The 15,735-nt window shown below is 39.1% G+C and overlaps 1 protein-coding gene across 1 annotated transcript in view; it reads left to right on the top strand.

The window, feature by feature from the left end:
- Positions 1–15,735, top strand: part of TBC1D19 (TBC1 domain family member 19) — a 67,542-nt gene that overhangs the window by 17,067 nt on the left and 34,740 nt on the right. The window contains exons 6-11 of the mRNA XM_029046601.2: positions 339–402; positions 1,278–1,324; positions 4,037–4,147; positions 6,883–6,955; positions 8,398–8,436; positions 10,166–10,278. Of these exons, the coding sequence (XP_028902434.1) occupies positions 339–402; positions 1,278–1,324; positions 4,037–4,147; positions 6,883–6,955; positions 8,398–8,436; positions 10,166–10,278 (447 nt within the window). The remainder of the gene's footprint in view (positions 1–338; positions 403–1,277; positions 1,325–4,036; positions 4,148–6,882; positions 6,956–8,397; positions 8,437–10,165; positions 10,279–15,735) is intronic.

The raw sequence follows: 15,735 nt of genomic DNA, 5'->3' as shown, positions 1-15,735 counted from the left end.
GCAAGGCAGTTCTACTAAGACTAGTAGAACCTCCATTTCTTCGTGTAATGGGTTAAGAAATCAAAACTAAATAAGTGAATTGCATAGGTATATACAAAGTCCTATTTAAATATTGAATAACTGTAATTTGGGGTAAGAAAGTTAGCTCTTAAGATAATGAATTGATTATGCAGTTACTACAGTGTTGTGCCCACAGTAAGAGCTCAATAAATATGATTGAATGAGTAAATGAAAGCTCTCTGTATTAGACCTAAAAGTTAATCTGTAATATGTACTGACTTTCTGAAAAGATTGATTCATTTTCATCATACTATTGAAATATCACTTGTGTTTTATAGAGACCAGTTGCAGAGCAGAAAGAGCTTCTTAATAAATGGAATGAAATGGGGACAGATGAACCAGGTATTTCAAAATTAATTTTTCCTAAGTGTTAAAATCTTTACTTTTACAATAAAAGTGGGTTTGGAGGGATTTCGTCACTCAGAGGGCCAAAATAAACTATATAAGCTACTTGTCTTTAAACGAGGTTATTTTTCAACATCCCTAATCTTTTTACTGAATATTCACTATGTTTTTTGCTAATTTTTTTTTCTGACTTGTAGAAATCACATATATGGTGGTCCGTTTTCCTATATACTTCTAGGATATTTAACTGCAGGTGCTAATGCAGGTGTGTGGTAATTAAGACTAGAAACTTGGATGGTGGTTATAGTTTGGGCTTTTTGATTAACTCCTGGCTGCGATTGAGTAAATCACTTAACCTTTCTTAAATTGGAATCTTCACTTCCCTGCTATACAAAATGACATTAAATGAGCACAGTAGGCTCCTTGGGTTTCTTTGATTTCAAATAGGGCAGAGATTAAATGGGATGGCTCCAGACAGTTTAAGACTTTTAAAACAGGTTGAATAAAATCACCTGTATAAATTTGGAAATTTCTGAAAATGATTTTGCATGTCTTAGGGACTATTTAAATTCTTTTAGTATGTTAGATATTTTTCAGACAACATGAAAGGTATGATGTTTTTATTTTTAACTTGATCATTTAGCTCAAGAGTTGCTAGCTTCCTGAGAAGTTAGAGGTAATAAAGGTTGGTAATATTTTGCAAAGTGAGGAAAGATCCTGGTTCAGGTTGGGATCCTATCATTTGCAGGCACTGAAGCAAGGGGTAGATCAGATTTATATGAATGGAAAATCCCAAGGTTGAGTATTACTAGTATTTCAATGAATGATAGTTTACTGAATGAAGTTTCATTCATTCTTCTTGTTCATTTTAGATTTAAGTCATTTTAGACCTGTTTATGCTCCTAAAGATTTTCTTGAGGTAAGCACTTATGAATTGACACAAAACAATAAATAATTGGAGGGAGGAGGGAAAATTTGTGAGAAAATAAGCCCCGATTGCCGTTCCTGTTGAAAAAGGGAGGAATTGAAATGCCTTAAAAATCTGCTAAATCTATTTATTGAAAGAAGTCTGAGGCCTGAGACTCGTTTGTCCATTCAAATAGGGGTAGATTAGGTAAGATTGAAATAATATATAGTAAATTATGTCAGCATTTCCTTTGCTGGTCATATTTTCTGCCCAATTCTAATATCAAAATTAATTGCTTCGTATCAGGACATTTTCATGTTTTTACCATTTCGTAAACATCACTAAGAATACAGGCCCAATCCAGTTTTTTGCATTATATTGCCTTCTGAAATTAGATTGATTAAAAAAAAAATTTTTAATATTGTGTTGGCTAAAATCCAATTTGAGGAATTATAGAAAGGTGGAGTACATTATGAGGAAGAAGGTGGAAACCATTGGTTTCAATGAGATTTTTGGATTATCTATAGATTTCATTTATCTATGCTATTCATGGCCTTTATTAGCATGTAAAGAGATGACATACCTGGGGCGTTAATTTTTTATATGTACATGATTAAATTATATTTGAAAGCTGACCATCAAAACCTCACAATGTACATCATAATTAATGTATATGAATGTAACTCTGAAATAGAAATTTAATTAAATGCCTGTGGATAGGCATATTTGGAGAATTGCATTTCAGCTTCTCCCTGGGTGAATAGGTCTTTTTGCCTTTGAAAGTATGAATGATGTGAAGTCAAGAGTGCAGCCTTCTAATTTGCTGATATGAAAATAATTACCTCTGCACGCAACAGGAATATGTTCACCTGATTATTCCCAAACATAAGTTCCAGGAGTTGAAATCCTATTGGATTCCATTAACTGGATTAAAAGCAGTGTATTGTCATGCAGACCTTACGTTCTGTCTTGAATTAAGAATGTGGAAGAGACATGGGTTCTAATCCCGGCTCCGTTGCTTGTCAGCTATGTGACCATGGGCAAGTCACTTAACTTCTCTGTGCCTCAGTTACCTCATCTGTAAAATGAGGATGAAGACTGTGAGCTCCACTGGGGACAACCTGATTATCTTGTATCTACCCCAGTGTTTAGAACAGTGCTTTGTACGTAGTAAGCGCTTAATGAATACCAACATTATTATTATCTGAACTAGGTTTCTCCTGCAGTCTGATCTACGCCCTAAAGCTAAACCTTTTGAAAATCTCTTCAATTGAGATTGCTTGACCTCCATTAGTAACCTATTCCAGTACTTATTTGGCCTTAGAGATATCAAGTAATCCTCCTCTTTCCCTGCCATTTAAACCTATTTCTTCTTATCTTTCATTCTTTCATTCAACCATATTTATTAAGTGCTTACTGTGTGAGAAGCCCTGTACTAAGCTCTTGGGAAAGAATAATACAACAATAAATAATAATAATAATAATAACAATTATGAGATTTGTTAAGCCCTTTCTATGTGTCAAGCATTGTTCTAAGCGCTGGGGTAGATATAAAGCAATTGGGTTGGACACAGTCCAATAAGCAGTGCCATTCCCTGCCTACAATGAGATCACAATCTAGAGTGGGAGAGACAGACATCAATACAAATAAGTAAAATGAAAGATATATACATAAGTGCTGTGGGGCTGGGAGCAGGGGGAACAGCAGAAAACAAGTCAGGGTGACGTAGAAGGGAGTGGGAGATGAGGAAAAGTGGGGCTTAGTCTGGAAAGGCCTCCTGGAGGAGATGTGCTTTCAATAAGCCTTTGGAGGGGGAAGAATAATTGTCTGACCAATTTGAGGAGGGAGGGCATTTAGGCCAGAGACAGGACATGGGCCAGGGAAATGGTCTCTTTCACACATTTTCTTAGGGGAAAAAAATCTCCTTATTCTTTAGATTAAAGGGTCCGTCAATAAATGAAATCACTTAAAATCATTAAAAATGCAGTTTGCGTTGATGTCAGAAAGGATGCTCGAGGTTCATTTAATAATAGCAACATTGATTTCAGAGTTCACAGTTTTAGGATTTTAGGATTAGATCATTTCTGGTCTACATGGGGTCCAGACTATTTCCATTTTCGGCAATATTTAAGAGTGTGAGGAGTGTTTTTCATGCTAACCCACTCACTGTGCCTTATTCTTGCATAGCTTGTTGCCCATCCCTTGTTCACTTTGAAATTCCCCCACCTCCTTCACATCCACCAGACTGTTGCTCTTATCATTCATTCAATAGTATTTATTGAGCGCTTACTATGTGCAGAGCACTGTACTAAGCGCTTGGGATGAACAAGTCGGCAACAGATAGAGACGGTCCCTGCCGTTTGACGGGCTTACAGTTATCATCTTCCTAGCCTTTCTAAAATCAAATCTCCTCCAGGAGGCCCTACCTGATTTATTTCTAATTCCTTTCTTTCTGTCTCCCAGCTGCCATTTCATCCCTTCCCTGTCACTGAAGAACAAAGTACTTAGAACCTCTAACACTTGTGTACACTTCTTACATACTCTATTCCATTTATCTGTACTGTATTTTCTTATCTGCTTCCCCCAAACTAGATTTCAGTATCGTTGATATTTTGGTTCACCTAAAATGGTTTTCATCTTGGGAGTGTGGGGCCATGAATCTAGTACTGTAAGTTTGATCTGAAGACAAATAATAACTACTTCTGTTGTGTTTGTATTCCAAGGTACTAATGAATCTACGCAACCCAAATTATGAAAATGGTGATCAGCCTAGTTTCAGAACTCATTTGGGTTTAATCCAAGTGCCACTAAAAGTCAGAGACATCCCTGAATTGGTAAGTATAGTCAATTAAAATCACAGAAAATGATGGAGAAAAAGCTTCATACTTTAGGTATCTGAAGCCATTTCTAGCAGATCTGTAGTATAGTAATAGGTATTGGGATTCATTAAGGACACCACTTTGAAAATATTGGACCACAGAATAATTTCAAGAACAGGAATCTGTGTTTTTTTGTTGCCTTCATTTTTGAAACAAGCTGTGGACAGTATTTCATATGGGATGTGTCCACTGAAGGAGCTTAGTGCTACCTGCACACTGACGGTCACTGGGTACCCCAGAATTCCAGCCGTCCCATCCCAAAGTTCATCCCCAAATTGTTTTGATGCCTGTCTCCCCCGGCTCTAGACTGTAAGCCCTTTGTGTGCAGGGTTTGTCTCTATTGCTGTATTGTACTTTCCAAGCCCTTAGTACACTGCTGTGCAGTAGTAAACACTCAATAAATACGATTAAATGAATTAATGAATGAGTGAAAGTTCCATCAATCAGTATTGATCCCTGCTGTCTTCCATGTTGCAAGTAGCTCGAGGTGGGGGCCCATCTGGAGATGGGGCACTTTGGCTACATTAAAAAGTCATCCTTGACTGAAAAGAAAGGGGATAGGAGTATCAGTCCAAGGAAACATCAGTATCATTGATTGAAATGACTTTCTTGGAGTGATCCGGCTAGTTAGTAGCCGAGGTGATTCCCAGTTGATGTTCTTCCCACTGTGCTACCCTGTCCCCCTTTAAAAAACAATTAAACAGAGAAACAAAAAAACCCTCCCAAAAGTGGATTCGCAGAAATATGTGTTCTTACATAGTTCTTTTTAAGGAGTGAACTGCTGAATTAGTTAAAATAACTTATAGGAAAAACAAAGACTGATTAGACAATTGGAAAATAATGAAGGTGTAAAATCTAGATAATAATGATAACTATGTTGGTGTTTATAAAGCACTTGCTTTGTGTCAGCACTGTTCTAAGCGCTGTGGTAGATACAAGCTAATGAGGTTGGAAACAGTCCCTGTCCCACATGGGGCTCACAGTCTTAATCACCATTTTACAGATGAGGTCACTGAGGTACAGAGAAGTTAAGTAACTTGCCCAAGGTCATGCAGCAGACTTATGGTAGATCTGATTAGAACCCAGATCCTTCTGACTCCCAGGCACGTCTTCTATCCTCTAGGCTATGCTGCTTCCCATGATAAATAGCGTAGACAAGATGAGCCCCTGAGAAATGTGAATAGTTGCCAGTTGAATGGATGGGTTTGCTGATTTTTCTACTGAAAAGGAAATTAATGGACTAGCCACTTGGATTTTTCAAACTTGGACAACAGGAAGATTAAGAAAATTGAAGCAATTCTAAGATGATAAAGTATGATCCTAGCATTAGCATTAATTATGCTAATTTAATGCTAATAAAATAGGCAGATATTGAGAGAAGCATATCTAAAGCATCTTTGGGAAGAAAGTTTTATGATCAGCAGGCTTCATGGGTTTATGATTAAAAACCCTGCCAGATGACTCATTTGCTTTTCTGTCAGGAATTGGAGATGGCTAGAGGAAGTCAGTGAGTAGATGCCATGTATCTTGATTTTAGAAAGCATTTTATATACTCATTTTTACTTGAACAATCTATTTAAGTACTATTGGATAAGAGCAGTGTTTAGTTGATTTAAAACAGGCTGAAAGGGAGCAGATAAAAGGTAATGATAAATGTTGGTCTTTGCAATTGGAGTGAAATTGTCTAGGGAAGTTGCTTAGAAATTAATGGTATGTTTCCTTCACTTAATTATGTGCATTAAGTACTTGCAAGAAGGCAATAGAAGGGAATTTTGGATGACACCTGTGAGAAAGGTAACAAATACTAATGGAACGAAAGGGTCAGAATATCCATTGACTCCTCCCCTCTCCTGGCCTCTTTGTCCCTTTCTTTGTGCAGTTTGTTCTCCTGCTCCCTCTCTACAGAGATAAAACAACCTCACTGCCACCCGACCCCACCCCCCAAAAAAAAACAGAAAAAGAAGTCTTATTAAATTTATTTTGCTTTGTGGAAAGCACATCTCCTCCAACTTAGTCTTGCCCGACTAAACACTTGTTTCCTTTTCTCCCACTCCTTTCTGCAAAATCCTTGCACTTGGATTTGTATCCTTTATTCATCCCATCCTCAGTTCCACAACACTTATGTACATATCCATAATTTATTTATATTAACATCAGTCTCTCTCTAAGCTGCAAGCTTACACTTATCATGTGAAGAAAAGAGCCTGACCAGCCTAACTGTGAGCTCCATGTGAGCGGGGAATATATCTATCAGGTCTGTTGTACTGTACTCTCCCAAATGCTTAGTACAGTGCTCTGCACACAGTAAGCACTCAATTGAAAGGAGAAAATGAAAGAGGTGAGAAGAAAGTACAGAATGGAAAAGGAACAGAGAGAAAATGATTAGGAGCTAAAGGAAAGGGGGGAAAAAGCTCTCGAATTGAAAGCGACCATGTACAGCAGATATACTGGGGTGCTTTCATAATTTTAAATAGTAGATAGAATTCCCACTGCCACCTTTCACCTCTCTACTATTGTTTGTAGTACAACAGCCTATTACTGTCCAAGTTTCATCTTTTTTTATTGACAGAAATAGAGTGATGTTTGGTTACATTGTGAAACAGGTTTTGGTGTGCGAAAAAGATGGTCAGGCTCTTTTCGTCACATAATATGTATAAGCCTTAGGTTTCTTTCTTGTGTATGTTTTCCAGAAAGAGTTCTTCAGTGAGCTAGGTTTGAATACTGGACAGCTGGGCATTGATGATTCAACGCAAGTGCCTCCTGGTTAGTGAATAATATTTACTTGTCACCTGGCGTGGGAAAGTCCCCATTGGCGGGGCTGCTGCCAGAGATGGCCCTTGTGATCTCTCATTTAATTTATTCACCTTAAAGGTAACGATGCCTTATTGACTTGCTCCCTCTGGGACCTTGCAGATTTTGAGATTGTCAGCCTTGCAGATTGTTTTTCAGTAGTCATTGGGCCTGTGAAATTTCTCTTGGTAAAAACCTCCATTGGCCTTGGCCTTTCCTAACCCCCCCTCCTCCTCCTGCTTCCCACATTCAGGGTTGGTCTAGTCCCTTTGCCCAAGAGCTCTGAGGCAGCTCGCATTGCCCTTCCTAGAGTGGAGGACTAGAGATGCCTTCTTCACCGTGTTCCAGCAGTGGGGCATATCCCTCGGGCAAAAGGACTTCATGTGTTTGCCTGCATCCATTAATAAGCTTGGGGAGAAACCTAATTAACGATCATTAATTGTACAATCAAGGATTTCTTTTTTTTCTTATGATACTTAGGTTAAAAGCCTCACCCTCAGGTAACATTTATCAGGCATAATAATTAGCCTCAGGAAATTTGGTTCATTTGGTAAGATGGGGGTTTGTAATACATTCCACCCTCCCCCTCACTTAGAATGAAGCTGACATGGTGACTTCATTTAAAAGGTTTTGAAATCAACAAACTGAATACTAATGTCCTTAGTGTGTTGCTCTTCTTCTGAAAAGCCTAAACTGCTGTTCTCCCATTACCTCATTAATCCTTGCTTTTGTCCTGAAATGTGACTGACATTTTGCTGCTGTTTATAGATGGGGAAGCTGATGTAAAAGGGAGCTAAAAGGCTCGTGGGAGCTTTTGCAGCGTCAAAAATGCTACGGGCTGCGGTCTGGGCGGTAGTTAGAACGTGTCATGAGGTTCCCAACCAAAGGGACGAGTAGTCTCAAAGAAGTGGCTGCCGTTTGGGAACATAATGGGAATCTGTGACGTTCCCGTCTTCGCCCCACTCAGAATTTACTCGATGACCTCCAAAGCCACTTCTCCTTGATTTTTCTCAGTTTCCCATCCACCTTCCAGTAGTCCTGTGCGTCTGTCCTCTGGTCTTCCAGGGATTTGGTCACGATTCGTGAGATTAGTGTCATCGGGTCTAACTCTCCCATGCTTGCAGGTGGGAAAGGGGCCCCCAGGCTTGTCGGGGTGCAAAGGAAGTCCATCCGTACCATCTCCTCGCCCATCAGAGCTCTCCAGAACTTCCCTGGTGAGGTGGTTAAGCCCTCAAAGCCAGTCAGAGAAGGCCCCGCAAAGCCAAGGAGGGATAGGTCAATAAATGAAACCGCGACACTGCTTAAAAAACAAGGCTATCGACAGCAACTTTAAAACCTTGGGAGTGAACAGGAAGAACTGTCTCGCCCCACTTCTCTTCATTATGTTTTTTTTTCCCCTGCTTTATCATTTGTAGAACTTTTTGAAAACGAGCATGTACGCGTTGGGCAGAAAGGTAAGCCTGTGATTATTTATCACCGGTCTGGAAGAATTATTCATTCAATAGTATTTATTGAGCACTTACTATGTGCAGAGCATTGTACTAAGCGCTTGGAATGAACAAGTCGGTGACAGATAGAGACAGTCTCTGCCGTTTGACGGGCTTACAGTCTAATCGGGGGAGATGGACAGACAAGAACAATGGCAATAAATAGAGTCAAGGGGAAGAACATCTCGTAAAAACAATGGCAACTAAATAGAATCAAGGCAATGTACAATTCATTAACAAAATAAATAGGGTAATGGAAATATATACAGTTGAGAATTATGTTTCCCTAACTAGATATCTGATTGCAGTTCTATCACCAAATAACCTAAGCCTAAGGATCAATAAACACTGTAACACTGTGGAGAATATGGAAATTTCGATAAAGACAAAGGACCCTGATATTTTAGCTCTACCAATAGGTGCCAGCTGAAGAACATCACAGCTGGCTCACTAAAAAGGAAACAGCAAGCACAGACACATATCCTTATAATGATAGCTTAACCCATGCTACGTTTGAATTTTATTTTAGAATCAAAGAAGCCTGTTCTCTCTTTGATGCACAAACACAGCTCTCATTAGTGTTAATGGGAATTATGCGCATGCATCTAAGGAGACTATAACAACAATACTATGGTTATTCAGTTTTAAGATTTAGAAGCTAGTTCAACTCTTAATGCCTTAAGACATCCTATTTCCCAGTTTTAAGATGGCTTTTCTTGATCAATCAATCAATCAATTAATCACGTTTATTGAGCACTTACTGTTTGGGGAGCACTGGTACTAAACACTTGGGAGAGTACCACACAACAGTATAATGTTATTATTACTATTATTATTGTTATTATAACAACAGACACATTACCTGTCTAAAATGAGCTGAATGAAGCCTTCTTTGCCTGTAACTGTGGCTAGTGGGTGACAATCTGAAGGTGAAAAGGGGTCCCTTTTAGCTCGTAGTAATAATAATGATAATGGTTGTGGTATTTATAAAGTGCTATGTGCCAGCCACTGTACTAAGCACTGGGGTAGATACAGGCAAATCAATTTGAGCACAGTCCCTGCCCCACACAAGGCTCACAGTCTTAATCCCCATTTTACAGATGAGGTAACTGAGGCACAGAGAAGTGAAGTGACTTACCTAAAGTCTCACGGCAGACAAGTGGCAGAGCCGGGATTAGAACCCAGGTCCTTCTGACTCCCAGGCCCGTGCTCTATCCACTAGGCCACACTGCTCAGACTACCATGTAACCCCTGGCTGTAAAATACAGTATTTTGGGGATTGCTTTTCACCACAGTGTAGCTCAGTGGAAAGAACCTGGGCTTGGGAGTCAGAGGTCATGGGTTCTAATCCCCGCTCTGCCGCTTGTCAGCTGTGTGACTTTGGGCAACTCACTTCATTTCTCTGTGCTTCGGTTCCCTATCTGTAAAATGGGGATGAAGACTGTGAGCCTCTTGTGGGACAACCTAATGACCCTTTGTCTACCCCAGCGCTTAGAACAGTGCTTTGCACATAGTAAGCGCTTAACAAATACCATCATTATTATTATTTACCTCATTAAGGACCAAGGAATTGCCCCAACCCTTTTTGTTAGTGTGGACATCTGAAACCAAGTATTCACATCACCTCTGACCATGTTTCTTGTTTTTCAAAGTCATTCTAAAGTTAATCTGTCAATGCTCTCTTTATCTTGGGCAGTTTTAACAGAACAAGATAGTGCTGCTGCTCAACAGTATATCCGGCAAGGAAGCCCTACAGCACTTCGAGCGGAGTTGTGGGCCCTCATTTTAAATGTTTCCAATCAACCCGAGGTAAGGATCTTCTTCTGATCTCTAAGGGGGTATTACACATTTAAGAATATATGTTGTATGTTTCCCACAAAGGTTTTTTCAAGTTCATTCATTGCATAGTGTGAGACGTGAGCACAGAGAGGGGTGGTATTTGGAAATGTTGAACTTGGGCACAGAGTCTGGTATTTTGAATTGGAGGCTATAATAATAGTGTTATAATATAATACTGTTATATGTACTCTCCCAAGCATTTAGTACAGTGCTGTACACCCAGTAAGCACCCAATAAATACGATTGATTGACAGAGTGGGTGTCCCTTGAGGGAAGAGAGAGTGCGGTGGGCTGGGTCTCTACAAAGTACCATCGTCCAGGCCGCAGAGAAGAGGGCCAGAGTGAATCTGCTTCTCCTTGAGGTGGGAATGCTTGGAGTGCTCATTATACAGGTCCCTAGTGTTTCCCATAACTGCTCAAAACCCTCAGAGAATTCCTCGGGCCACCCCCTTATTCACTTCTTTTCCTTGCTGTTTCCTCAGTGGAATTTTTTAAGTCTCCGAGTCCCTCTGTATGTACCATACAAGGGGACTTCACTTTAGAAAACAACCTAAGAGTTGGTTGATGAGAAATAGTAAATTTGGCCATTTAAAGCTCATAATAATGTCAAGCTTGGAAAGATGAGGTGTTCACGAGAACTCAGTGGGGGCTTTTTCAGGGCCATTGGAAAAAAAAAATAAATGTATTGAGCAAAGGAGTAGTGACATTTTCCTAGATATCTCCAAGAACTAGTCCTTTTATTTTAAGTAAATTAAACACAGTTTGGGGCTTTTTAAGAAAATGTGATGCAGTGAGTGATTTTTCCAGCATAACGATTCTAGATAAAGCCAAGAGAAGCCAATTGTGAATATAAGCAAGTGACTAATTTTTAAGAGGCAATTTCAGAATCATTAACACATTTACCCAGGGATCCTGCTAAATAGAGATATGCCATATTGGGGAGAATACAATTAATGATTTGGCATTTAAATGTCAACGATAGCCAAATATGCTCTGTTGGAAGTTGTAGCAACCTAAGTGTGTGCTGAAAAGGTGACGAAACATAATGAGTTTTCTCCTTCTCCAAATACGCCTTGGAATCGTAGAAAAGAAGGATGCTGTAAATTTATAAAAATGAAATATGTAGGCTTCTTTTTAAGGACTTCTGATAGTACTTTCAATAAATTTCCTAAGATTTTAAGGCCTGCTGACACTTTGTTCCAAATCTGCTCACATAGAATGGGTACTTATCCCTTTTTTAAATATTGCTTGTGTAAAGATTGAAAGCCGGGCTGAACCCTGACAACCTTTGGCAAAGCCATTTTCTGAGGAGGGAGAATCTTATTCATGGTTGCCGAGGAAAATCCCAATCCCGATCTCTCCTAAACATTTTTAACTCCTCAGTGGGCATCACAATCAGATTGATCCCTTATTGAACTTGTGGAACGCTTTTGTAAAATTTTGAACTGTGACATGATTTGTTTTGGAGTTGTGTCTAAAGACCAAGTGCACAGTGATTAAATATTTTATAAAGTATCAGATCACTATGCCTCAAGTTGCATGGTTCATTTAAAGCACAATTAGGCTTTCACCCCATTACCACATCTATGAGGGTTGTGTGTATTTTTTTGAGAGGGTTATTGCAATGGAAACAATTGTTTTTGACCAGAATCCACTTGTGGCTAAATGAATTTCTGATGTGGAGCAGACATCTGTGGAGAATGCTCCATGCAGAGAAATCTGATGTTTTGGGAGCCATAATAGCAGCTACCTCCAGGAACCCCCTTAGATTGGTGGAATTCATAACTGTCTCTCCCAATTAATCCTTTCCCCAGCCTTGTGTCCTCAAGCAACAAGGGTCTTCTTATTTCTCAGCCTCCCTTAGGATTCTGAATAATTAGGGGCCCTGTTGAATTGATAAAGCAGTTTCAGGAAAAACTGTTTGGCTACAACCTTGTTATCGAGCTTCTCACTCTTGTTTACCAAAACACAGTGAAGGAATTTGAGTGGCTGCCAAGGGAAGGTAAATGGCCTTCTTTCTCTTGCTTTTTCAGCCAGTTTGTCATTAGATAGGAAACAGCAGTTACAAACACATTAGTAACTACTAGCACAATAACAAATGGGGATGTGTCTACCAATTTTCCAAGCACTTAGTACGGTACTCTTCACACAGTAAATGCTCAATAAATAGCATTGATTGATGAATAAGATCAAATCAGGTGTCCTCATCCTCCTTTATTCCCTTCCCTTCTTTAATAGTTTCAATCAGAAAGACTCCCAAATTAATCCTGAACTGGGCCTGAGGATGCAATCTCGTCACAACATTTGCTTCTGAGGCCTCAAGCAAATCACTCCATCAATGAGATTTATTGAGCACTGACCTTATGCAGTGTACTATACTAAAAGCTCAACAGGAGCTCATCTGATCTGAACCAGTTATGGCTGGAGGAATTTGTTGCCAATCCTTATTTCTTTGGCTTAAAAACAAGGCTCCTTCTGTTTGTGTTATTAAGAAATAAATTGCTTCACAGGTTTTTTTAACAAGTGTTGGCTAGGGCTGAGCCTTATTTTCTGACCCTGTATGAAATATCCTTTGTCCTTTAGGAAATCCTGACCCTCCTGCAAAGAAGAATCTTGAATTTGGTCAAAATAGGTACAATAGTGACAGAGGCTTTATGAATGAAAATAACCACTGTCTCTGTTTTTCAGTTCTAAAACCTGTTGAGTCATTTAATAAAGTCAGCAGGAGATGATTGACTCTCTTGAGGGGGATAATGATGGTGCCCTGTAATAACCCACAGTATTTAAGATTATAATTCATTACTATAATGTCGATTTTGAGTGGCATATCTTTGTCAAATATCCTTTTTCATTCAAAATCTATCACAATGACTTTATGCAATTAAAAAGCTGAATCTCCTACGAAATTCACTGATCATGTTTCCGAGGAATGTGAAAATTTTGTGACTTGATTGGAGTTTTTAAATTTGTAAAGCAATTATATTTTGCTAAACGTTAGATTTCTCTTGCATAGTGATCGAGGCATCCATTTCTTCTCTGAAATAGAAGAAACAAGGCCAGAAAATAATGTCTTGTCAGTCGATCAGCATTTATTGAGTGCTTACCGTGTGCAGAGCACTGTACTAAGCACTTGGGAGAGTACAGTATAACAATAGAACAGACATATCAACCCTGCTGGCAGTGATTTGATAGGCAGTTTAAACTAATTTTAAATTAGGTAATCTAAAGGTTGGGGCTCCTTGTTTTATTTTATGCCTTGGGTAGAAACTAAAGTCACATTTCCATTCTTGTGAACATGATTCTTTTTGAGACTATTCATCTTTGTGACACTATAGGCTCGTGCTTGGAAAGTATTGTTTTAAAAAGAGTTTATGCATCTAATTGTAGCCACTGACCAATAGTTCTAGGACAAGTGGTACATTCACAAGCAAACCCAGATAATAACTTTTGGAACTTTCAGAAACTCAGGTGTGATCATTGATTGTTAAGGAGAGAGCTTCCTTCAAGACGGTGAGCTCCTTGTGGGCAACACTTAGAATAAGCTTCTAGTATAGTGCTTGGCACACTGAAAACACTCAAGTAAACGTCATCAGTTGATTAAGTCCGTGTTGAGTGTGAAAATAGCCAGATGTTCATTTTTCTTGCCTCCTTATATAAAATGTATAGGAAAAGTTAAATAAGATTGGTTCTTTTTTGATTCCTTCCTTGAAATGCCAAGGTAAATGCTAGTTTGCAACATCAAAAATCAAAAATCACTGGAAGGGGTGGCAGACTGATAGTTTGCTAATGAAGGGGAGCCAGGAATCTGCCTAAGCCACTGCGGTCAGCCCAGGGACCCGTCAGCCGACTGTGGCTCAGGGTCTCTGTCATTCATGGGAGTCAGAAGGACCTGGGTTCTAATCCCGGTGCTGTCACTTGCCTGCTGTGTGACCTTGGTCAACTCACTTCACTTCTCTGTGCCTATTACCTCCTATCTCAAATGGGGATTAAGACTGTGAGATACCATGAAAGGCATGGACTGTGTCCCCCTTGATTAGCTTGCATCTTCCCCAGCACTTAATACAGGGCCTGGAACATAGAAGGTACTAAACAAATACCCGCTCCTCTCTTCCCTCCCTCCCACCCCAAGAAAATGGCAACTCTGGAAGCTCCCCTCCTCCTTACCCCTGAGAACATACCCAGAGCATCATTGCCAGGACAGACACAGCTCAGTCTCCTTAGTCCTCTGGTGATTTGACTCTTCAGTGAACTGCTCCTTGATGAAATGAATTCAACTCTTCTCGGGTACCACGTTGTAAGTTGAATTCATCTCCCTGGTAAATGCTCTTTTGCTTCTTTCCCCTTCCCCAGTGATGCTCTCTAACAGGAAACCTTGGTTATGATGAAATATGCCTACTGGAGGCTGCACTTTGTACTAAATATTGAATCCTAAAATTCTGGTTCATTTTATTTGGTTTTAAGTAGGTCATTACATTTTATTAGACTCTCAAGGTGATGTATGTTTGCAGAAACATATGGTGAAAAGATTTGACAGTTTTATTTCAGCTTTGCTTTCCTTATTTCCCCTACAACTCATTTTCATTAAGCACACTATATGGAAAAATTACACTGTGAACTACGAAAGTACTCTCTGCCTTTTATTGTTAAGAGCAGACTTTGTAAAAGCCCCATTATAATTTATACCTAATGTATACGACATCATGGGACTCTCAGCACTCATTTCAAAGATGGATTTGTTTATAGTAGCATACTGCCCCCAGATTAGAATTTTAATGATTTGCTTTTTATTAAAATATTTATTAGCTTCCTAGCACTGGTCTTGAAGGGCAGCTTTTATTATTAATTTAAAACCAAAGAAGCATTGCAAATGCAATTATAACAAATTATTGTTTAGAAGAGCAATTAAAATGAAATACTCTACGTGTGCTCATAATTGGGTGCCATATAAAACGATGAAAATTCACTCATTCACTCAATCGTATTTATTGAGCACTGTATGAAGAGCTTGGAAAGTACAATTCAGCAAGAGATGTTTGCCCTGTACTTGTGGGAAAAATTTCAAGTTTGTTTCACTTCAACCATAACCCAAGGACATACAGAAATATGTCAAAGGAAAATTTTCTATTTTTAGTGACAACAGCACTAGAGATTAATTATTTGGAAATGTCTATGAGGATAGTCCTTCCATGGATTCATTTTTTTCCTCTGAGATTCAGATAGGTGATGGAAAAAAAAAGGATCTTAAATATCCTTGAAGAAAGAAAACCAGAAGTGCAGCACATATTCAGTTCCGTGTCTCGGGCCGAATAGTGTCTTCACTGAGATGGGAAAATACTCCTTGTGTAATGGGGCTTAATATTAAAGATTGTTGTGACTGGTGAAAAGCCTAGTTCACATACTTATGACTTCTACAAATCTTCCTTGTAT

The sequence above is a fragment of the Ornithorhynchus anatinus genome, chromosome 18, assembly GCF_004115215.2.
Source record: "Ornithorhynchus anatinus isolate Pmale09 chromosome 18, mOrnAna1.pri.v4, whole genome shotgun sequence".
Classification (NCBI taxonomy): Eukaryota; Metazoa; Chordata; class Mammalia; order Monotremata; family Ornithorhynchidae; genus Ornithorhynchus; species Ornithorhynchus anatinus.
The sequence above is the reverse complement of the archived record's forward strand: the minus strand, read 5'-3'. Positions and strand labels throughout refer to the sequence as shown.